This window comes from Cheilinus undulatus, linkage group 8 (genome assembly GCF_018320785.1).
Source record: "Cheilinus undulatus linkage group 8, ASM1832078v1, whole genome shotgun sequence".
Taxonomy (NCBI): domain Eukaryota; kingdom Metazoa; phylum Chordata; class Actinopteri; order Labriformes; family Labridae; genus Cheilinus; species Cheilinus undulatus.
The window spans coordinates 29,373,402-29,398,355 of record NC_054872.1 but is presented as its reverse complement, the minus strand read 5'-3'; the positions used below and the strand labels follow the sequence as shown (position 1 = coordinate 29,398,355).

The 24,954-nt window shown below is 39.9% G+C and overlaps 2 protein-coding genes across 3 annotated transcripts; one reads left to right on the top strand and one right to left on the bottom strand.

Moving 5' to 3' along the window:
• Positions 1–91: 91 nt before the first annotated feature.
• stmn2a (stathmin 2a) lies at positions 92–6,196 on the top strand. 2 transcript variants are annotated; one of them, XM_041793418.1, is made up of 5 exons: positions 92–2,329; positions 4,010–4,105; positions 4,260–4,432; positions 4,536–4,727; positions 4,831–6,196. In XM_041793418.1, exons 1-5 carry the CDS (start codon positions 2,311–2,313, stop codon positions 4,888–4,890), a joined length of 540 nt encoding a protein of 179 aa, XP_041649352.1. In that variant the 5' UTR covers positions 92–2,310; the 3' UTR covers positions 4,891–6,196. The 2 variants fall into 2 exon arrangements, with proteins under 2 accessions (XP_041649352.1, XP_041649351.1); XM_041793417.1 differs by having other exon boundaries at positions 4,251–4,432.
• A 980-nt stretch (positions 6,197–7,176) lies between these two features.
• Positions 7,177–9,715, bottom strand: LOC121513820 (hairy/enhancer-of-split related with YRPW motif protein 1-like). Its single transcript, XM_041793804.1, has 5 exons — positions 9,056–9,715; positions 8,805–8,877; positions 8,638–8,721; positions 8,424–8,505; positions 7,177–8,277 (listed from the first exon to the last, which is right to left on the bottom strand). The coding sequence occupies exons 1-5, from the start codon at positions 9,139–9,141 to the stop codon at positions 7,670–7,672; spliced, it is 933 nt and encodes a 310-aa protein (XP_041649738.1). The 5' UTR covers positions 9,142–9,715; the 3' UTR covers positions 7,177–7,669.
• Positions 9,716–24,954: the final 15,239 nt, after the last annotated feature.

Below are 24,954 nucleotides of genomic sequence, written 5' to 3'. Positions count from 1 at the left end.
ACTTCATACACTCTGAAACACAGTAACAAGAGACAGAACCCAGAATATGATGACTACATATGGAACACACAGATAAGAACCTTATTTACATGATTCTGTCAGTATTTGGATTTATTTCTCAAAGTGGGTCCATTAAAACTCAAACCTGTTGTATTCAAAACTTTGAAGGTGCTTACAATGCGCAAAATGCTGTGACATGACCTTAAACAGTCCATTTATTCTGGGAAACCCTTCAGTGTGGCTGACTTAAAACAATCCTGCAAACAAGAGGGGCCAAAATTGCTCTGCAGCATCGTGAAGGACGCATTATCAGTTATGCTGTTATTGCAAATGCTACCAAGTGTGGCAGTCAAGGGTAGAATGAACAGTTATTTGGTTTGGGGGGAATTACTTTTCACATAGGGCCAGGTAGATTTGAATGACTTTTTTTCCGGCTGATAGATGACCTTTCTCTGGATGCTTTGGCTCATCAGTAAATATCTGCTTGTCTGTAATAATGATATATTTAAGTATTGAAGCTATTGTGCCACTGTTTCCAACCCTCTAATTTTTAAAGTTTCTCTTTCATTGAAATATCAACACTTGGTAACAGCTATGGTGGAAATGGTGAAATTGCAACAGACAGACAAAATATTTCATTGCAATATCTACAGTATCTTTCTTATGGTCTTCATATTGCTTATGAAGTTAAGCTTATGAGTCACATTTCCAAACCTAGCACAAAATGTAAAGAAGTTGGAGTTTGGTAGATTGTTTCTTAGTTGTAACTTAACAATGCTCCTTGGGTAGAAATCTTATACTGTAGGAATGCCTGTTTATTTCCCTTTTAAATGGCGCCATATTTGTAAGGAATGTGCACTTGCAGGATGAGCAGCAGATTTATCAATTTAACAAACAGGAGCCTCAGTGGTGTGTGGAAGAACCATACACAGCCACAACACTCTGGCATCTCCTCCTCATGCTGGTCACCACACTGCTGTGCGATGGCATCCCATTCTTCAACTAGCATTTCTCACAAGTCAACCAATTGTCAACACCTAGGGATACCTGAAGCTCAAAACATGAGTTAGTAGAAACAGCAAAACAAACTGTTAGGCTTTGGCAGAGAAAATTTGGCATTTTTTCAAGGGGACATACCACATACTCAGCTCTGCTGCTCATCCCACAAATGCATGCTCCTTACAAATGTGGCACCATTTAAAAGGGTAAAAACAGGCTTTCCAAAATGTATGTCAAAGATGCATTGTTACAACAAAGAAATAATCTATCAAACCCATATTTTCATACTTTTTGTGCTGTGGGGTTGTTATGTGTTTTCCAAAAGACTCGCTGCATTTTGATACCAATATATGCTCCAAAATCTGAACTTCCCTGCTTCAAGATGGTGTAAATTTAGCAACTGGTAAAATGAATCCCACAGCATTGACTCATGTAGTCATCATTTTGGTTTCTAAACCTTTAGCTGTTATTCACAAGGCTTCACAGCCAACTAATACACATGTTAGACCTAACTGAACTTGTTTTCAAAATATTGTCACTTTACTTGGATTGAAGTATGTACTTTGGTACAAAAAGCTTTATTATTTGGAAAGAACTCACTTAAAAATCCCCAAAACTTTCTTTTGTTTTCTATGACCATAAAGAAATGATGGATGCTTCCTGAATTTGTGTAGTTGCCTGGAAACGGTGGGTCACATCACCCACATGCTCATCGTAGGCTACTCCACCCTCCCTACTCCACACAAAGCTAACAACTGACGTAAAATGACGCATTAAAATGTTAAAATTAAATTCTTAGCAAAGATAACCATCACTGCTGACAATCTAAATGTCATGTAGGTTAGCCATTTGTCTTTTTAGCTATTTAGTGTGATTTATCAGGTAGCTTAAACAAGCTACAGACCTTCAGTCAATGAAATGTTACTAAAGGTAACATTTTCTGTAGTAGCTACACCTTAAAATCAAAAATTGCCTATCATTCCAATGTTTTTGTTTCTCTCGCTCCGCTTTTCTACTAGGACTCAGATGTCTTGTTTACTGGTTTTAAGCAAACACGTTTCCGCTTTAGCCCACTCTTTATTATTAACGCTAACTTTATGTTGGCTACATGACAATATCAGGAACTGATAAACCGCTCCTCGCGCGTGAGGACAGAGGGGAGGGTCTGCATGCGCGCTCCCGCTCGTGCCCACCTCCTGTCTGCCATCCGAGCCTAGCCCGGTCTATTCGCTGACTCAGTGCCTTAAGCAGCATCACCGATCACCTGAAGAGAGCCTCAGCATCCTCTGCGGAGACAAAAATACGTCGGCCATGGCTAAAACAGCAACCGGTGAGCACCGTCAGGCTGGTCATGTTGTATGTGATGTATGGGTGTATGGATGGATGGATGCTGGATGGATAGGTGGGTGGATTAGGTGATAGATTGGGACGGATGCATCTATTCTCCATCGGCCTAATACTGTGTTCTTTATGTTAATGTGACTCTTCAAGCCTGAATTTAAGTATATATCCTTTATAATGTTTAATATTTGGTGAATAAGATCTCTCACCTTCACATTTCCCCATCCAATGTGGGCCTTTTGTCTCCGCACGAGACTCTGAAAACGACAGCAAGAATAAGCCGCCGTCAGAAGGTTACTTTAATGCCTCTATCATCTTCCTTTATCATCTTAGCCTAATTTGAATTGATGATTTTATTGTGTAACATTGGATGATGAGTCCTCATGTATCGGCTGCAGACAGCTTTATTTACAACGCTGCACCTGCGCCTCATGCTACAGCGGCCCCAACATGCAGCATAATGCAGACGGACCCCACCCAAGACGCTGGGCTGCTCACATTTTAGCCGACAGAGAAGCAAACACGGCTTCTTCCCTTTGGCTTTCTGTATAATTACACCTCTACAGCTGTACCTGGTTATTTTAAGACGCATCTTGTACCTTGGACGTCTCCTTAAGGGGATTGTTTGATGTGTTTATTTAACTAGGGTCCTGTTATTCATGTCTGTAGCTTTCTTTATTTCTCTTATGCATCACCAGCTGTAACAGATCTACTTAAAAAAATACACCACTGATGTAAGATTATGTAAAAAGGCTTGAAAGACAATAAGATCTAGGAGTTAGCTCTGAATCTAGCCTGCATTAGTCATCCCCTCTGATAGACAGTTATTATTGTAGGCCACGCATTAGCATATTTGTTTTTATGGGAATGGCTCCATAATGTAGGCCATCCATTTGACACTTTTATAGGCTACATCAAGGTGTTCAGACATGTTTTTTTATGGCATATGATGTTAGCAGTGATATATCGGATGATGAGACAGGTGCATGGCAGGGTGGGAGGCAGGCCAGCCCTGCACCAAGGGGGCCTCTTCACACACTGGCCTTTGCAGCACTGACAATCTGTAGTCCTTCCTCTCTGAGCAGCCAGGTGGGCACTTTGTCAAACACAGGAAGAGCGAGCAGAGGAAAAGTGGCAGGATTTTTGTAGCTGAGATTAAAATAGTCTGCAAGGACCCAGCAGAAAGAGAAAAAAAAAAACACTTCTAGCTCAGATGAAGTGTAAAGTCGAGATCATTAATCAGCTGTTTTTGATGACTATGACAGCAACTCTCCACAGTAGATTAGGGGTTTAAAGTGCCTCTTATTGTTGGAATTATGGCATAGGACTATCTACCACTCATCCTCACTCATCTTTCTTTGGTTTCAAGGGATCTTGATACTACTTATAATAATAAGCCACCAAAGTCTTAGAATAACAGGCCACAGGAGGATATGATTTTTATTATACTTACGGAATGCATTCATCCAATGAATTATTAAGCAACAGGGCACTTACGTACACACATTAAACAAGTCATCAACACACTGGATGTTTGATCCTAATGTTTTATTGGCCATTTCTTCTCTTCCTAGCCTGTAATGTTTCTGTAAAGTGTATCACAATTGTGGCATCAAAGTTTTGTAATGATAAGCCTGTTTTACATTAATCATGGTGTTTGTTTCCACAGCATATAAGGAGAAGATGAAGGAGCTGTCCGTCATCTCCCTCATCTGCTCCTGCTTCTACCCAGAATCACGCAACAAGCTTGTGCGTGAGTTTGAAGGTATGGATGAGCTCAAGCATTGATTTCCTTTCAGATCAAACTTAACTGCCTTGGATGCCTAGTAAAGACACAAATTAGCCATAATGGCTGGTATTCTTTGTGTTAATGGACATTGATTTTTCTGGCATTTTCTTTATAATTGTTGGATCGACAGACATGGAGGTGAAGCCGATCAACAAGCGGGCCTCTGGCCAGGCCTTCGAGGTGATTCTCAAGCCTCTGTCTCCGGTGTCAGATGTGGCCCACAACCTCCCTTCACCTCCCAAGAGGGACATTTCTTTGGAGGACATTGAGAAGAAACTGGAGGCTGCAGAAGAACGGAGGAAGGTATGCAAGCGGTCTGAGCAAAGTTGAGCATTCAAAATAGAGTATGATACAACTTTCTGGGTGTGTATCCCTTCATATTGTGTGTATACTTGTTTGCTTTTAGTACCAGGAGGCCCAGGTGCTGAGGGCTTTGGCAGAGAAGCGAGAGCATGAGCGGGATGTGTTGCTAAAGGCTATGGAGGAGAACAGCAACTTCAGTAAGATGGCTGAAGAGAAGCTGCAGATGAAGATGGATCAGATCAAGGAGAACCGTGACGCCCATCTGGCAGCCATGATGGAGCGTCTACAGGAGAAAGTAAGAGATCAAGACATTGTATCTTAAGCAGAAAAAAACAAAGAAAGTACTCCTGAGTGACTATTCTTCCTTTATTTTTGTATTTTATTTTATTTTTTTTTAGGAAAGACACGCAGCCATGGTGCGCAAGAACAAAGAGCTGAGGGAAGAGCTGACAGCATGAGCCTCACACAGGCCCTGACTTCCATAGTCCATCAGTGTCCCTCCCACAATCCCCACCCCCTTCTGATCCTCCCTTCCCCACCCCTCCCTCACCCTCCTCAGAACAGACACCCAACCCTGGCGGCCAAGAGGTTCAAGGACCTCACCATCACATCACAACACACCACAGCACCAGTACACACAACTATCAGTATTATCAGTGGATACAAGCATCAGTTACACTCATCTTGAGAGTTGAATGGATTTGTTCATTTTAGAGAAAATTATATGGCTTTTCTTTTGTAAATACAGTTTTCTTAAAATCTATCTATCTATCTATCTATCTATCTATCTATCTATCTATCTATCTATCTATCTATCTATCTATCTATGATGGTAGGCGAGGTACATACTGTACTGCTCTGTATGATTTCACACATTTTGTTTGTGATTGATAAATGTTTCAGTTCTTGAAATTTTGACTCTACAACCATTTTTTTTGTGAAAGAGCTCGGTGTTGTGAGTTGGCTGTCGACTGACTTTTTGCAATGTTTCCTGATGATGTCATGATGATGATGATGATAAAAATGATGATGTTTCCGTGTCTTTGTGAAGAATGACGATTTGGTGTACACGTAGACTTACGGACTTAATCTCAAGATAGCAATGTATCCCTTCTGTATCTTCCTCACTCATGCACACATACTCTTTTTCGACACGCACGCTTGGAACTTAATACGCCAAAAACACACAGTTTCATAAAGTGTCCACTTCCTCTTTAATCAAGCTTGATTATGAACTTGATAGGTGCTTTATTGTTACTATTAAGAATGTCTTTGGCCAATGGGAGCAACTATTTCTACACTTGCAGGTTCCTTTTTTTTCCCTGACAACTTTATTTATCAATGATTAACCAAATCAATATCTCACAGTGTTTGGGGATTAATCTCTTGAATGTTATGGTATCTGCCGTTGCTCCCACCTTGATATTGATAGTGCGAACATAACGTATGTCTGCGTGGGTGTGTGTGAATGCAGATTTACAAAAAGGCATCACTGGCCTCTGCTCTCTTTATAGGGATGGGATGGAGAATGGATGCAGGATGCTTTACATTCAGCACACAGAACAAGCCTCTTTTTAATATCCAGTCACTGATATCTGCCTGCATCCTCTGCTGCTTGTGTTTCTCCCTTCATATATTTCTCTGTGAAAGCTTTGCTGAATAAAGGTTTGGGATTCTGTGAACGTATGGCATGCACCATCTAATACTTTTCTGTGCTAAAAAAAAGTGGAGGGAAAAATGTAAACTGCCAAATAAAAGAACCAGTTATCTACACATCCTGAGAATCACAGTCCTCTCCTAGTTGGGTTTTCATTCCTGAGTCAATCATTTGGGGGTAATTTGCTCATTAAAGTCAAAAACACACAGGCTTACTATGAAAGGGTTACCATTTTGGCTGCATGTGACAAAGAGTGTCCACTAGATGGCAGTGTCTGCTTTTTTTGGAGCTTGAACCAACCCAAAAGAAGGGCAAAAGTTCACATGAAATCTGTGGTCATTGAAAAATAAAGAGCATTTATGTTATATTTTTAAGACAATAGTGATATATCACTTTTTCAGTCGAACTTAAATGTATAAAACAGCAAGGTTTGCGTTATTTAACAGCACTAACAGGGCAATAGCACATACAGGATCATGTATACTTAATAGCATGTGGCCAAAGCCCTCAGAAGGCAAATCTCAGGCAGTGAATTGCCTTAAATTTGCTAAATACATGGAAAAATGGAACCATTATAAAAATGCAGCCCTAAAAATCTGCACAGCATAGACTCAAGCTGAACAATGATTTATTAGTCCAGCTGTCTGTCTGTTGTTGTTATTGTTTTAATTGCTTTCCCCCAATGTCCTCTTCCTGTTCACACTATTGTCTCCGTTTCAGACTAACCCCAGGCTGGTGAGGTCAGGGCAACATTGTAAAGGATTTCCTCTGGCTCTTAATGATTTCCTGGGTATTCATGAGGGCAACAATGCTCTCAGGTTGGGTTACTTACCTGGCACACAGTGAAGGAGTTGCCTTTGAGTAAATAACTGGGGCATTAGCTCATAATTAACTTCTAGGGGATTGTAGGGGAAATGTACCTGCAGATTAAATGTCATTTGAGAAAATATGGACTGAAACATAATGCTGAAATTCTCTACATTTGCAACTTTGCATAGTTTAAGGAGCAAATGCAAAAGAAAACACTCAGATTTTAGACTTGTTTTTTTTTTATTTTTTTTTTTTACTTGAATTCAATTTATTGGTACAAAAATATTACAAATTGATACAATGATGCAAGTTTCACATTCACCAGAGGTTAGTTCTCCAACAGCAGCCTTTATAATCTGCATGCTCTTTTCCATATGGGTTCTTACACTTTCTAAGTAAGACCTGATAAAGTTGCTCTACATTTTACAGACATACAGGCTCAACAAAAGTAGAAGTTTCAGTCAGTTCTCTGGTAAATATGGCCTTTTTTGTATACAGTCAATCACTGACAGGCCATATTTCATTTATCAGTTCTCAACCTGGAGACAGTGCATATTAACTAGATAAACTAACAATTTCATCAAATAACAATAATCAATTAGAATTTGTTCTCTTTATAAGGGAGAGTAAATCCACACCCTTCTTCTGATTATTTATGCATAATAAAATAAAATTGGTTGTTTTGTTCCCCTGTGTTTTATTGCTGGAAGATGAAGCAGGTTGTCCTGCCTAGTACAGCTCAGCTGTCACCTTCAGTCCAGTTTTTAGCTTTAGAAGGCCCCGATCTCTGTCCCCCAAGGCCTGTAAGGCTTTGTCAGGGTGGAGGAAGGGCTCTGCGTGCCAAGGGCCGATGGTGAGACCAGAGGGAAGGCACCGAAGGAGAGGGGGAATGCTGACAGCGAGGAGAGGGATGACAGGAGTGGTGGCGAGAGCTTGGATGTTGGCACAGGCAGACTGATGGGCAGGGAGCTGTTTGGAGGCACCCTGAGGGGCTCTGTGGGGGGCACCACGTTGAGTCTGGATGCCCCAGATGCTTCAGTGGAAGAGGAGGAGGATGTAGAGGAAGAAGGGGATGAGGAGGGGGGACTACTGTTGCTTCTGGGTGCAGGTGTCCTGGCCTGTGGGTGCTGGAGGAGGAGAGGGTGTGGGAGGTGGGCAGGGGCGGCCCCATAAGCTGAGCCCCAGGCTAAGTGTTCCAGTCCGGTGTGCACCTCCCTCTGAGAGGCGTAGTTGCTGAGGTGGGACACCAGACGTACACGGAGGGGGTCTGCGCTCTCCCGACCCTCTATGATGCTGAGAAAGCGAGCTGTCTCTGCCAGACACTCCCTGAAGCCCAGGCTGCGGTAATCCTTCGCAAGAGCATGAGCTTCAAAGAAACCTGACAAGAGAACAGAAATAATTAGCAATTACTAGCTGAATGTAAACCAAAATACACCAAAAATTTGGCTGGTTTGATTTTTTTTTTTTTATCAAAGCACTGATTTATTCACTTATTTCAGCCAAAAAGGGAAAAGAGTGTGTTACCTTTGCCGCCAGATGCATGAAGCATCTTCAAATGGTCAACAGTCATTTGCAAAATTTCAGCTTTTTCTAATTTGGCTGATCCCTGGAAAGAAAAAGAAAAAAGAAAGGGTGTTGTTATCATGTACCTTAAATACACTCAGTCTGGTTTAAAAAAAGCATGAAAGGCTAATTTTTGAGTGGCAAAAAGACAAGGGCAAAAGTATGACCAATTTACCTGTTTTTCAAAGGCACTTGGCACCAGTCTTCTCAACTCTGAGAGGCTGTTATTGATCCTGTCACGTCTCCTTTTCTCAATAATCTATCAATAAGTCAAAGACATTATAATTTAGACAGGTGGCAGATAAAATGGGATTACATGAAGCAGGTCAGGATTTTTCTTACCCCTCTGCGCCTTTTTCTAGCTTGAACTTGGGTCGTTGTAGAGGGGGACATGGAGCCATGGGAATCAAAATGACTGAAAGGTAAACAAAAAAAGAATGACTATTACCTTAAGGTAAACTAGGCCTTTGATTGGTTGGAAATGGCAATAAAACAACGTGATATACAGCCTACACAAAATGTTTCGACTTTGATTGAAATACATGAACTTAGAGGACATGACACGGCAAGAATAAAAAGGACATTTTACTCACCCATTTTCGTCTCCACTATCCTTCTCCACTTCGACATTGTCGTCCAGGTCGCTGTCAGATGAACTGTAATTGTGGTTGCGCTTCATTGTAGCTCGAGTGGTCCACAGTAGTCCTCACAGTGAAAGCTTCAGTGCAGCACTGACAGAGGAGACGGTGTAAACTTCAGACCAGCTCTGCTGTGATCTGTTTTCACACCGCGAGCAGGGGGCGTGGTCTATGGGATGGGAAGGGCGGACGCTGAAAGGGTTTAAACCTGTTAGAATTGAGCTGGCATCTGAGTGACGTCAACTTTAAAAAATAATCAATGAGAGATCCAAGAGTCTCCGAGGGAAGCTGAAGGTGCTGAAAGTTACTCTTCAATGATTCAAAAGAGCATTGGACGACATTATTCAAACTTTATACCCCTCTCTTAAGCACGTCTTGGGTTGAGGACTGGTGCATGTAGCCTACCTTTTTTTAAAAAAAATAACTTTAATGGATTGCATTATTTGATTGTTAATAAAAACAATGTGATCAAAATCAGACTCAAAAATACGTTTCTCCAGGCCTCATGATACTCTTGAAAGATAATGTAGGCTATTCCTAAGAAACGAATAAAAGCTAGAGGCATGCAAATATGTGGTACACAATAGAGGCTATATAAAGAAAAGCAATAAAAAAAAAATTAAATAACGATATAAATAAATAGAAGTAGTCACCTGAAGCAAGTTAATGTAGTTACGTTCTTGAACATTTCTGAAAATAATTCTTTAAATGATTTTTGTTGGACTGTTTTTTACAGTGTGTGTTAGGCTTTTCATGCCTCTGGGCTGGCGGTAGCTGAGGTCAGCAAGCCAATCTGGCTGCAGACCGCACATCTCAGATGCCCCCTCTTGCAGACCACTACTGTGAGACGCAGTAGGCTATTTTTCAGAACTCAAAGTTATGCTAAAAGTAAAAAAAAAAAGAAAAAAGGGGGAAAAAATGGATTCGCCTTATAAGGTTAGGGTAGGGGTCAATGTAAGGGTTAGGATACCGAAAGTTTATTTAAAAACTTCACTTGAAAAACTTTATTATGTTTAATAAAGTAAAGTAAACAGTATGCTTACTGAAATAAAAACGTATTTTCCATGAAAACACACTAATGCAGCTGATGTAGCTAAGTATGATTAGGTATAGTAGCTATACGCTATACGCTTTTTAGAAGTATTTATGTGATCGGTGTCTCGCTTTAGCACTGTTAGCTTAAATATGCCTAGCATAACTATGTTAGCTTAACTAAAGCAAACAAAGCTAGAGTGAGCCAATATTCGCATAACTACTACTAAAATGGGCCTAAACATAATCCAGTTAAATTATTATTATTAGATTATATCCCTGACATTTTTTCAGTTTTACTTATTCGTTGTTGCTTTGTCTGTAATGTTGGAAAGGGTCTGGATGCAGACGTACATTTCTGACAGCCACTCTCACAGACTGTTCACCTGAGATGCCATATATTTCAGCAAGGAAGTACCTAAATTGCCAGTACAACACATTTCCAGTTTTAGACTTCTTTTTAAAATCAACTTTATACATAAACAAAGCTTTATTAAAGCTTTATTAAATGTTTTCAGGTTTTTTCAGGTCAGGTTTTCAACTTTTAACTTTTGGTATCCTAACTGTTACCTTAATCCTTACCCTAACTCTAAACAGAAGTTTAATCCAATTTTATTTCAAATGTTTTAGCCTGTATTTCTGTTCTGAGATATACAGAATCTCAGATTAATGGTTGTGGGAGTGGCTGTCAGAAATACATAGGCCACAGCCAGACTGTCTTGGTCATTTGTTTATGAATGAAGTTATTTATTTTTAATTTGTTCAAACTTTGCCCTCCACTATGACTCAAGCAAAGCTTTCATATTTTGGAGTTCAAAGTCCACCACTGTCACTTCAGTTGAACATTTTCTAAAATCAGATTTACAGTGTGTGTTAGGGTTTTCATGCCTATCAATTGATTTGCTGAATAGAGAAAATATTATGTGATTGGCAGTGCTTTCTGACTGGTGGACTCCTAGCCCCCAACTCCCACAGTCCCCCTCCTGAGCCCCCGCACAGTTCATGAGCAGCGGGCCTCATTTCAGCCGGAGCGCTCTTCTTCTTTGGTGTTGTGGAGGACACACGGCCTATTAGCAGAGTGTGTTGTTCATTGTCTGCCATCAGCTGTGTGCTTCCACAACAGCATTGATCAGTCGGGAGGCCCAACATTAGTCAGTCAGCGTTGCCAGATTCTCCTAGGAAACACCCCCACCCCACCACCCCCCACCTCCTCCCCAGTCACTGCAAACAGGTCAACTGACTGGCGCAATGAGACCCTCCCAGGGAGTCATTCATCCTCTCGCTGGCTGCTCCTGTACTGGGAAACACAGACAGAAATGTTTTCAGAAGCTCAAGCAGTACCCAAATCATACATGAATGTTTTGTTTATGAGCTAAATTGTAAAAACATAAATAAACTTGAACATAAGGGTCTCACTCTGCATGGGGAGCAGGGGTGGTCTGCAGTAGGTGTGAAAATTTTGACCCTACTAATATGCTGGAGTCAAAGGGCAAACTATATAAAACACAGGAGCTTTCAATGTTTATGTTCCACTGTGTAACTGATCCCTGCTGGCTGTTTGTCTAGTGTGTGTTAGGGAGAAAGGGACACTAACAATACTCCCTATGCATACATATGTTTATGTACACGGCATATGTTTATGCAGTGTTATATGCAACCATCATACAGTGAAGGATTGTAACATGAGTTTAATTCCTTGCACTTTCAGGGATGTTATTCTCTATTTTATCTTTTGCATTTAATGTACCTTAATATGGATGCTTCAGAAGCAAAAACAGGCATTTACATTATGTCAAAGCCAATTGTACTGATGCATCGCAGACATAGTCTAAATATCTAAAGTTATAATTTATTTATTAAGTAAAGTTTATCTCTAGGTTAGCGGTTTTCTAGTTTGTTTTTGCCCAAGGCATTTCTACCTATAAAAAGTATTCACCCCCTTGGATGTTTTACCATTTAATTGATTTAAGAAATCAATTAGAGTTAATATGATTTGGCTTTTTTATACAAAAAATACAAAAAACCTCTTTAATGTGAAAGTGAAAAACAGATTTCTATAAAGTAATTTCAATTAAACAAAGATATGCGAAGTAAAATAAGTGACTGCATAAATATTTACCCCCTTTAAAGAGACAGACCTAATTCACCAGAGGTCAAGCCAAATAATGCTAGTAGTCTCACAACTAGTGAAATGGGGATCTTCTGAGTGCAGTGAATGTGTCTCAAGTGATTGTAGTTTAAAGTCACCTGTGTCTGGAAGGTCCAGTCACTGGTTAATCAGTATTCATGGCTGGCATTACACCATGATGACAAAGGAACAATCCAAGCAACTCAGAGAAAAGGCTATTAAAAAGTACAAGTCATGGAATCAATACGATTTTTCCAAGGCATCCCCTGGAATTAAGTCAAATCCATCATCAAGAAATGGAAGGAGTATGGCACATACTCATGTGCGAATCTACATGGGGTGAATCTGCCTAGATCAGACCGTCCTTACAAACCGAGTGACCATGCAAGAAGGAGACAAGTGAGAGAGGCCACCAAGAGATCTATGACTACTCTGGAGGAGTTACAAGCCTCAGGAGCTGAGATGGGAGAGACTCTGCATACAACAATTGTTGTCCAGGTTCTTTGCCAGTCAAAGCTTTATGGGAGCTACTGTTGGAGAAACTCAAATCAAATCTTGACTAGAGTTCAAAGGCATGTGGGACACTTCATGGTCAAGTTGAAGAAAGTTCTTTGGTCTGATGAGGCCAAAATTGGGCATTTTGGCCATCAGACAAGACGCTATGTTTGTCTGACCCCAAACACTGTACATTACCACAAACACACCATGCCCACTGTGAAGCGTGGTTGTGGCAGCGTCATGCTATGGGGATGCTTCTCGGCAGACGGCCTTGGGAGGCTTGTACAGATAGAGGGTAAAATATAGGAATAGAATATAGGACAATCTTATTCAGTCTGCAAGAGAACTATGGCTTCAGAGAAGATTTAATTTCCTAGCAAGACAATTACCCGAAGTATACACCGAAAGCTTCACAGAAACAGTTCAAAGACAACAGAAATGTGAGACAAAACACCTGAGAAAAATCCATCATTACCACAGGAAACCAGCTTTGTTATCCTGAAATAAGTAGAACAAGTCCAAACTTGAACACAACACAATTTCAGCACAATAGAAATAGACTCTTTATCAGTGAAAAGCAAACATTTTTATCATGAGTTTACAAGATGAATGAAACACGATCAGCTAGTCCTGACAAAAACAAAATAAGTCATGATCTAAAGAAAAAATCAACTTTTAAAAAAAGCATAACTGTCTTGAAATATACAGATTAATTAATCAAAATCTTGAAAAAACAACTGCAGTTAAGTCGATCGTGGAAGAAACAAGTCAAGATCATCATAAAAACCACTGAAATAAGCATCACTGGAAAACCTGCAGTGTCCAAAGATAAAGACAACAATAGCTGAGATCTCAAGAAAACAACTGAAATGAATGCAGTCCTTTAAAACTTGAGAACATATAGATAATAAAACTGCCAATCTAACATGGAGTCATTTTTTAACGTCAAAGTCCAAGTACTTTTTTACAGAAAAAACAAAATGTTTGATTTTTTTTCTGAGTGAGTCTGGGAAACAGCAGTTTTGAGGCTGGTTTAACTCCTGCATGAAGACATGTCTGTTAAGGCCATCAGTGGGAGCATGACCCCCTAAAATCTTCCATACCAGTACCTTGTCGAGCAGCAGCTGTTTCTACGCTCCGTCCGTCAGGTCAGTTGTTAACTGTGTGCAGTGGGAGCTAGACAAGTGCAGATGAGAGTTTGATTCCAGGGAGCAACTGGAGGCCAACATGCTGTTCCCAGAATGTCAGAGGGCTTTTTGGTGCTGACAGATACAATGTGCAAGCTTCAGTCATTCTGTTGATGCAGTGAGTGTGGATGAGCCTTCACACTATCCCTGACACACACATAAAGCCTCACCTTCTCTTGGCTCCCTGTCAGCACACACTTTCACTCAAAATCCTGCCAACCTTCACCCATTTCATGCATGTCCACACTCTCATTCTGTAGTTTGGTTGATTTATAGACTTCAACAAGAACAGGGAATTCCTGCAATTTTCAGCCTGCCTCTTATTTTTGATATTTATGTGTGTAAGTGACTGATAGCTCAAAACCTTTTTGGCAATGAACCGGTAGATTGCATGAGCTACAGCCTCAGAATGGGTGGGGTGGCGGCAACTTACAGTACATTTACATGTACAGTTATGTAAGTGGAGCTGTGGTTATAGCTTGATAAGGCTATTTTACCAGACTACTTTTCTTGTTCCAGTATACAAGTATACTATCTGGATTTATCTGACACATTTATGATATTTGGAGGACCCCAAACCTCATAATCTAAAAATTTTTGTCCAACTTTTATACTTTCCGTTATACTAATGTGTTTATATGTATTCTAAAGGTCCAGTTTTGGGAAAAGTCACACGGTAATGAACTTTTTTAAACATCATTTTGAGATACTGAATGTCTCTTGGGGCAATTACAGTTATGCAAATTAGGATGACTATATAAACTCTTTTTGTAAATGAATAGATGCCATCAAATTTCTCCTTTATATTTATGAGCTTTATCTGTATGCTTTCATGGCTTTTGAAATCACATTCCCTGAATTATCACCAAATTGTGCTCTACATCTCTCCAACTCATGTTGAGAAAATTCTACTTGTGCAAATGGCCATCTCATCCTGAGACTTTTAACTTCACAGTTGGGATAATGTCTGTGATGATTTTATATACTGTGATGATAAGTTATAACTTCTTAGCGACAAAAAACAAACCACATTTAGTGGACTTTTTTCACTCAGCTGTGATTGCCCCATGAGGCTATATTTTAGCCCTTACAAATGTGTTGTGGCTGTTGTCTGAAGTAATCTACTTGTGTAGTTCAATAACTTTTTCAACCAATGAGTCATTCAAGCAAATAAAACAACAAAAACAAGAACCTTTAGTGAATGTATCTTGCTTGGCTGTGGTTGCCCCACAGAATTGCACTTTAGCAATTATTGTGTTGTTGCTGCCATCTAAAGCAAGCTACTGAATCTGTTCCATAAAGATTTGACCCCACTGACCCTTTAATGAAAATAGGACCAATATTCCCTTTTCATGTCAACAATCTAAAGCTATTGAGGTCTGAAACTCACTTTCTGGAAAAAGATATTTTTCCCACAAGGGCATTTGTATTAGTCTGAACTAATGGGCCCTATTCACACACGTGCAAAATTCCTGAAAATTTAAAGACTGTCTGGGTGCAGACTATTCATCTCTGACAGCCACTCTCATAGACCGTTTATCTGAGTTACAGTATATTAGAAGGGAAAAACATGCAGAAACTCTCAAAATAAAACCTGATTACAATTTTATTTAGGGTAAGGGTTAAAGTAACGTCAGTTAAAAGCTAAAAATCTGACTTGCAAAACTGGATTACAAAAACTGAGTAAACAGTCTGCTCACAGAAAAATAAGCGTGTCCTCAGTTAAATCATTCTCACGCAGCTCCAGCTTACATAGCTCCATTAGCTGTGTAAGCTATGTAGATAATGTAGCTATGAAGCTAACATAGCTAAAGCTAAGCTCACAAAGCAGTTATACAAGCTTATCTACGTATTTAAGTTAGTTTAAGCTATTTATGCTAAAGCTTATGTTGCTCACTTACTTAGCTACCTGGCTTATTTAGTAATGTTAATTACGTAACTAGAGATGCTTCATTAGCTTTAGCTAAAGCTAGCAACCATTCATGTAACTACTTCTACAGCAAGCCTATAATTTCATCCTGGATTAGACTGCTGACCTTATTATTTGTTTTATTTATTGAAAGTTGCTTTGTCTGTAAGGTTTGCAATGTGGTTATTTCATGAATGTAACCACCAGATTTTCTTTATGAATAAAGTTGAATTAAAAAAAGCTGCGGATGGCCTGGCAATTGGGTCGCACCCCTGTGTATGCAGGCAGCCTGGGTTCAGTTCTGGTCTGCGGCTACTTTCCCCTACTCTCTCCTCCCTGTTTCCATCTCTGTCCATTGTCTGCTTCTCTGATTAAGGACACAAAAAGCCCTAAAAATACAATTTTTAGAGAGGTACGGTCTACAGCTAGACTCCTGTATTTTTTCTCGGTGAGTTGCATATGTGAAAACAACTAATGTTTAAGCTGGACTTTACCCAGAATTTCTTTCTGCTATTTCTTCCTTTCCCCACCTCTTGGTGGCTTTACTGAAGGAAAAACGTCCCTCTGTGAGGGACAAGTGTGAACAACCATTCAAACATTTTCAGGAGCACATGTGTGAACACAGCTATGGAAAGTTCTTTGCTTGTAGGTCAGATTTAAGCCCCCTCCTTGCCCTCTTGGCATGCATGACCTTCCCATGACTCTGTGCAGACAGGTATTTTGAGTATGTTTGGGATTACTTTAATATTGTTTATGATGCTATTATGGTAATAGAGCTCTACAGTGCCTACAGGACAGAAAGTTTCATGTGGTCTCCATTAAGAAGACACAAACCACTCTTCTCACACCTGACTCTCAAGGTCTTTCACATTAGCACCAATGTTCCTGGGCTCTATTAAACATAATGAGGATATTTCTTGCAGAAACCTTGACCTTTTGACCCTGCATGAAAACTCTGTCTTAAGTTGACTTCTGATGATTCTGGGTGTGTGTTCTGTACTTTTGAGCTTATTTGCTGGTGGTGGCCATGTTTTATTTAAATGATCTTTACACTTAATAACTGGAACAACATGCCAGTCTGCCTGTTGACTGTGGGCCTCACTGGGCACCAATTTGAAAAAATTACTCTCAACCCAGTGCCAGGAAGCTAAGAGGTATAAGCAAGCATTTGTTTGAAACTGGCGTGTGCCCAGCTGCCTTCCTCAATCTTCCCTCAGGTTTCCCTTGGTGACTCCTTTGTGTGTGCAAGGAGTGTGTGTGCCGGTGCGTCTGCATGTGTTTATGTGTGTGTGACTGTGTGAGTGTGCGAGTGTGTTTAGGAGGTGCTGTTTCCCACAGCCCTGATCTAATTCCGTGGTAACTCAATCTCCGTGTGAGCGCTTCCCGGCGAGTGTTCTCCCACCCGTCGACGGTCTCTCTCTCTGGCTGGCTGAGTGGCTGAGTGTGTCTGACAGAGGCCGGCTCAGTCCCATTGGACCCCCCCCCCCTCCCCACCCCCTTCTCTGCCTCCGTCCTACCCACCCTCCCATCAGGATTGATTTACTATGTCAACCGTTAGGGCTGTCGGCAGCAGCGACGTTCACAGCCGTGCCTGCATCCTGTGTGCACACCATCCAGACATCTTATACCTGTCATTCAACAACTGCTGTAGTCCAGTTTGCATGTCAAGAGGGGGTAGGGGCACATTTCTATGAGTGATGATGCCTCATCCATGAATTATGCACAAACAGATAAGATGCATGTGAAAAGTCTTCTTGTTGCTGCATATTTATACTATGACATATTATGTAAGACAGACAAAATGCCACCCATGCTGTTCCTAAATAGCTTGTCTGACTGAGGGAAATGTCTCCCAGACAGCTTCCATACAACAATGTTATCCTATGGGCCACAGCTTCCTGCCCCTTCCTCAGCACCCAGGCGCTATATTGGGCAGGGACCAGACCAGGCCTGAGACCCATTCCCACTGTTTGACTGCAATGCACCCGCCTTCTCATTCTCTAGCTTCCTGCCTTTGTTGGCATCCATTCTCCTTGTGCCTTTTGGATAGGTAAAGCCAGGGAGGATATGTGGACTTCCTTGTTTCTTTGTTTAGCAAGAGCATTTATTTTTTTAAATCTTTTTTTTCCTCTTGAGGATAGGTCATATTGACTGACACAGTGATCTCAGCACCAGCAGCCAATCACAGGGCCCAGAGTCAGTTACAGGGCCTGAACAGCATTACAAGATCAGAGCAATACTTTGAAATCTAACAACTTGATGTGCTCAGTTAAACCTCCCGAGACCCGAGCTTTTATTTGGCAAGCATTTTAGATAGCTCCCACTTATTTGTCCTCATATGAGGACAGTGGGTCTGTTTCACTGTAAAGACACCATTGTGTAACACAATTAGGGTAGTTCTACCAAACTGGTGCAGAAACAGAGCTGGACATTTCCTGGGAGAAAAAGAACATTCCCAGTCTTTTTTAGTCCAGCATATTGCCAACATCACAGGTGAAAAGTAACTAATTACATTACCCTCATTTCTGTAATTGAGTAGTTTACTGGTGTACTTGTACTTTTTGAGTACATTTTGAAATCAGTTCTTTTACTTCTATTTAAGTAAGTTTTGACCAAAGTAAATGCACTTTTTCCACTTCCGCTGACCACACAGTATAGAGATAGAATGATTCCACATCCCAAAACAGCTGTTGTACACTGCAAAAACCGAAGTGTTGATATCTCAGGGTTAAACATTTGTTGCCGATTTTCATTCCTAAATTGTAGTTTTAACTCCATTCTCAGTGAAATGGTCTTCAGTGTTGGAGTTATTCGAGAGTGTTGATCCACCAGTGTTGGTTCTACTCTGTAAAGAGTCATAGACCTGAGACTTTCTCATCATGCCCTTGGGCAGAGTGTTTAGTTGTTTTTAGCAGTGGTCTTGTACAGTGGCCCCTGCTGGGGTTCTTTTGCTCCAGTGAATTGTTGTTTTTGGTGTGAGACACATTTGCACCATGAGTGAAGTTATCTACTCAGAGTTCGATGTGTGCTCCTAAAGAGTAACCTGGCATGACAGAGGGATTTGATCACACATCCATCTGGTAAACCACTCATAGACAGTGTTTGGGAAAGGGCAGAGCCTTTGAAAAAAAAAACTCGGAGGTGATTGGATGAACGTTCTGTCTGTCACATTTTTACAGGCCAATCAGAGCAACAAATCAAGTGACGTAGCCGCTATCGAGCTGCGCCCCTAACGAGGAGTAAACTCCAGATAGCTGCATAACGCGAACCATGGCAACTGTAGACATGTCAGTACATGACTTTTGTCATTTTTGAAAAGAAAACATCTCAAGGCTCAATGTTCTTTGTTCTTCTTTTAACAAAGAAATGTCGTCAAGTTCTGATAAAAACGACACTTTAGCAGCATCCACACTAATGTCTTCCGCCATCATTGCACCAGCCTCTTGTAGCTGCTTGCTTACATCACAACTCCGCCGGGCCTGAAAGTACTGCCCCTCGTCGCTGATTGGTCCTGTCACTTTCTAACAGTTCAGACGGGAGCTTTGCAAGATGGATTCACCAGTGAGAAACACGGAAACGGGTGAATCCATCTGCTTTGCAAGGTTACCTAAAGGACACATAGTGCCTATTCTTCATCGTTATGCATTACCTCGCTGAGGTTGACTTCTGCTTTCTGCTTTCTTCCAGTGGAGACTCACCACAGATGTTTAAGAGTTACTGCAACTTTGTCATATTATTAAATATTTAACACTTTGTAGCACAAAAATGTAGTTTAACTTTATGCGTGGACCAATATAGACACCTTTAAAGTGTTAAATTTAACTCTATATGAGATTAATTAACACTGCCAATTTGATGTGTATTTTACTTCGTTATTGAGGTGTGACTTCACCTGAACAACCTAGTTAGAGATCTATTCTCTTGTTGTTATCATTAATAAGCAAAGATCATATTTTACTGTACAACTCCTTAGTAACCACTCAATACTAAAAGTAAACTTTAGATTACATACTTTTTACTCTTACTTGATAGGATTTATTGACCAGTTCTTTTACCTATACTTAAGTAAATTTTGACCAGAGTAACTGTGCTTTTATTTGAGCACTATAGTTGTGTACTTTTTCCACCTCTGGCTTACACTCAAGGAAAACATTTCTTAAGTTTTTCAACTTAAACTTTGCTTGGTATTTTCACGGTTTTCGTACATTTTTTTGTCTTCCAAATATGTCCCTACTAAAACAAAACTTTTATGAAAAAATAAAAAATTTTCTCAAAACGCTTTAAATTTAATTTTAAATCTACATAAAGATTTTTTTTCCTTAAAAAAATCAGTCAATGTCATGTTTTCATCAAACATTTTTCAAGTATTTTTTTGGGATATTTCTCTATTTGTAATCATATATATGTTTTTTTATTCACCAATAAGTGCATGAATGAATGTTGTGGTGTTGATTTACAAAATTATATTCATACAATAAACACATCAAAAGAGACAAATTGACAAAAAATAGATCGAGGAGGGAAAAAATAGGAGAGATAACAAACAAACAAACAAGAAAACTAAAAATGATGATAAAAAATATAGGATAGAGAGATTAGAGTGGAAAGACAAAGGAAAAGGACAAACAAGACAAAACAGTGTAGCACCAAAGTGGTCTTGAATGAAACAGAGTGATATAATTGGCAGGTATTTCATGGTGTGTTTGTTTAAGTATTTTTCTGTTGAGGTTCCAATAGATATCCTTATCAAAGTTCCCAAATTTTCTTTTTTTCGAAATTTTCTCTTTGCTGTTTTAGAAGGCATAAATCTATTTGAACTTGGTTCAAAGTTAAGGTTTTAATCCACATTTACCTAAACAACATCAAAACATCTGAATTAATGGTTTAATATTTTTTATTTTTGAGAATTAATTCCATGTTGTGGTAGTGACAGCATTCATTCAGTGGTATCAGCAGTGCTATGGCAAAAATAAAATCTGGAAAATAAATTCATTTTTTTTCTCACTTTTTTCTATTAAGTTTTTTCAATCTCAACAAGTTTTTTTTTTCTTCCTGGTTAAAAAAAAAATAATAATAATAATAATTAAAGATACATTAAAGAGGTGTTTTTGGAAAAATACAACACTTGCCTGGAAATGTCTCCAATAATAATAAAAACCAATGTAGTCTGACTTGTACTACATGCAAAATACATTTATAATTACTTTTACTTGTAAACTGTTGGTTCCTTTCCAATATCCACTCAAGCTATATTTCCCAATTTTTACACTGGAAAAAAGTCCCCATGCCCTCATACAGGTACTTACTGCTTCGCGGTGTTGTAGTTTGTTACTGTTGATTAAACATGAAATTTCCTGAAAGTTTCAACCATAAAATATGGAAAGTTTTTTGTACCCTGACCAGTTTTATTCTGAGAGTGGTGGAGGAGCATTTTGGTTGGAATAGCTGGCATCTTAAGTGGACACTGATAATTATAATGCCTTGTTGTGACCTCATAATGGTAGACAAAGAGTCCTCATATGAGGCTAACAGGTCTAAGATCAGCAAAATTAAGAGTAATGGTGCAGAGAACCCAGAATGTAATGTCCTCATATGAGGATGCTGGGACGTAGGAGGTTTAGTCCCCTTAAATAAATAAAAATCTATTTTATTGGCTTTTCCACAATGGTGCACACTCCTTCACAATGGGCCACCAAACAGTCACATTGTCCTGAAGATTTACCAGTATGCTGCCCATTACCAGTTCACTTATACAAGTCCACAATAGAGGGAAGGCAGATCACAGGACTGGTTCCCAAATAAGCGCTACAGGAGGCAGCACGTGATGTCCACACAGAGAAAGGAGGACCGTGGAGTGAGCTGCATTTAAGGCCACACATTGTGTTGTCACAGGAAAAACATTGTTTGCATATCAATGGAGTGTGTGTGTGTGTGTGTATGTTTGTGTGTGTGTGTGAAGTAAGCTGGGGCTCTAATTGAAATGTATCATTGGGTTTACATCATGTGAAGGGAACTTCATGTGAATTCTTTGCCAAATGAAGCTGTAGAGAATAACTTATCCTCTCCTGAGAGGGGGTTGTGTATGTTTTAAAGACTGATCACGCTGAGTTTAAATCCATTTTGGACAAGGTCTGTTTTTGAAGGTCATGGATTTGTCCTTTGGATCACCTCACACACCTTAGACAAGGTTTTTGCAAATATGTTTGGTGCTTTAATCAATATGGAATAAAGCTTGATTAACGTCTGTAAAAGCATATGCTTTTCAGATGAAATACAAATAGAAAGGGTGAAATATATTGCGTCACAAGTTTATCAAAGAGAAAAAATGCTGTTTTCTTTCTGTGTGTGTGCGAGCCGGCTCCTTTCCCAGTGGATGCTCTGTGCCAGCTGTCTGCGCTGCAGTAAAGTACTGCTTTCCCAAGCTCCGACCTGTGGGAAAATCTGTTGTGGCCAGTAATTGATTCCGCCCTGCCAGCCCCATTACTCTCCACTGCAGTCAAACTGCCAGTGATCTGCAGAAAGCCGGTTAGCACAGTCCCCTTTACTCCATGTTTCTCTCTCTCCCTCTACACAAACATGCATCAAAATCCCACCGAGTCCTACTTTCATACATTTATCTGTTGCCTCTTTACATGTTTGCTGTGTGATTTGTATGCTTTGTCATTTTTCAGCCTTTTACCTCCCATTTTAGTTTACACCTTTCTTTATCATTACCAAAAATGCCATATTTTTTTTTACAGAATTCCTAAGAGGATACATCAGTACATTTTGTTCATTTCATCATCCCATGGTTAAAGTATTTTCCATTGTTATCTTGAGATCTTTACTTATGTAATGCCTATAAAAACTATTCATCCCCTTGGATGCTTCCCTGTTATTGATTTCATAAATCAATCATGGTCAATATAATTTGGCTTTTCTGACAAAACAAAACAAAACAAAAAAACAAAAAAAACAAAAACAAAAAAACAACAGATTTCTACAAATTTACTTGTAAACAAATAAATGCTGTATTCATTTTACCCTCTCCCTTTACAAGCCTTGCAGAGCCAGCTACCCAGAAGCACCCCCACAGCATGATGCTGCCACCACCCTGCTTCACAGTGGGAATGATTAGCAGATATACTCATATGCCATATTCCTTCCATTTTTTTGATGATGGATTTCTGGGGGATGTTCAGTGCCTTGGATTTTTTTTTGTGTCCATTCCCTAATGTATACTTTTCAGTAACCTTCTTTTCTGAGTTGCTTGGAGTGTTCCTTTGTCTTCAAGGTGTAATGGTAACCATGAATACTGATTAACCAGTGACTGTACCCCCCAGACACAGGTGTCTTCAAACTGCAATCACTTGAGACACATTCACTGCACTATAATGATCCTCATTTCACTAATTGTGAGACTACTAGCACTAATTGGCTTGACCTCTGTTTAATTAGGTCAGTCACTGTAAATATTTATGCAGTCACTTATTTTACATGACATATTTTTATTTAATTGACATTACTTTGTAGGAATCTGTCCTCACTTTGACGTTAAAGAGTTTTTTTATTTTTATTTTTGTCAAAAAAGCCAGATCATAATGACCACATTCAATCAATCAAATCAAGAAAAGGGTAAAACATCAAAAAGGGTGAATACTTAAAAGCACTGCATCTGTCATTATCTGAAAAAAAAATCAATATCAATATCTGAGATAATAAGGGATTTTCATATTTTTTCTCAAGATTTAAACATATCTTTCTCATCATCTGATGATAAAAGAGGTGAAATTCTAATTTAAATCTTTCAATTTTGTATCATTATCTCATGATAACAATAGTTGTTTCCTAATCAGGTTTGTTTTGGCTGTTTTCTGGAGATCTAGACTAATTTTTCATCTTATATCTGAATTGCAATGCCGGTTATCCCATTACATTCAGTATTTAATAATTGTGTTGAGAAAGCAAGAATCACTTTCTACAGTGAACAGGGGACAAAACAAGAGGCTGTGACTGTGATGGACCAGACCATGGCATTTCCTAGACTTTGGAGGAACATGAATTGCTCTTGCATCTCCAAGAAAAAAATGACCAATTCTTTGCTTTTCTGGCAATCATCTTGGCAACAAGTTTGATTGCAAAAAGAAGAAAATACACTTGTTACTTGTCTCCAGTCTCCTCAAACCTTGTTCCTATGAGTGAAAGATGATTTGAGCTGACAGCAAAGGTCAGAGAGCACTTGCCAGTTTACCAGGGAGATGTCACAGATATTAATGCTCTCTGTCATCAACTTGAAAAAGGGACAAACATGTGGGTTACTGGGCAGCAAAGCTGCACAGCAAAGCCCCTCTCAGCCCCAACCCCCCATTACCCCATCTCTCTGAGCTTGTCATGAAATATTAAGAGCAGTCATCTGCCGACATGGCTGAGTTAATTGTCACAGCCTAACACTTACCACATGTCCAAATAAGAGTAAGTGCTTTCCCCTTCCAATTAATCTTCAATTAGGGGTTCTGCTCCATGCGTCTGCTTTTGTGTGTCTCAATCTGGGCTCAGCAGGTGGGACTGTGTACATGTGAGGGGCACATATGAGGATTATCAGGCTCTGGGGGAGCCCAGGACAGGGATAAAAGGATGTTTTCTGACACAAATTCACATGATAATTGTCATGCTGTCCCAGGACTTTCCCCTTCTTGCCACACTGATTACATGGCAACACTTTAAAGCCACATACATAAAGCTTAAGCAGAAAAGGACACATTATATTAACCCATAGGAAAATAATCGTTCCATGTGAGATGAAGGGACACATGAGAAGCCTCGAGCTGAGCGATTTATCAGTGATTCTCATGACTCTGGCGGGCTTTATATAACAACCAGCTGAGGGGTGCACTTTCCCATGTTGTAAGGGGTCAGGAGGCCGCCCTCTAAGCGCTGCCGCAGTCGTTTTTCACACAAGAATTCCAGCCCACAGTTGGGGGATCTAAGGAGCATGAAAGAGAGGCAGAGAAGTGTACAGTATGCATCACTTTAGCTCCTGGTGAACCTCCGCCCACTGGCCTCTGCACTCGGTGGTCGTGTCCCATGGGTAGTTCTCCCTCTGCACCTCTCCTCTGTATTG

Excerpts from the sequence above, each read along its gene's own strand:
- LOC121513820 (XM_041793804.1), bottom strand. The coding sequence starts at position 9,141 with ATGAAGCGCAACCACAATTACAGTTCATCTGACAGCGACCTGGACGAC. Across the intron at positions 8,722-8,804 it reads CTAGAAAAAGGCGCAGAGGG|ATTATTGAGAAAAGGAGACG; the intron begins GTAAGAAAAATC and ends ACTTATTGATAG. Across the intron at positions 8,506-8,637 it reads CAAGTGCCTTTGAAAAACAG|GGATCAGCCAAATTAGAAAA; the intron begins GTAAATTGGTCA and ends TTTTCTTTCCAG.
- stmn2a (XM_041793417.1), top strand. Across the intron at positions 4,106-4,250 it reads GCTTGTGCGTGAGTTTGAAG|GATCGACAGACATGGAGGTG; the intron begins GTATGGATGAGC and ends TTATAATTGTTG. Across the intron at positions 4,433-4,535 it reads CTGCAGAAGAACGGAGGAAG|TACCAGGAGGCCCAGGTGCT; the intron begins GTATGCAAGCGG and ends GTTTGCTTTTAG.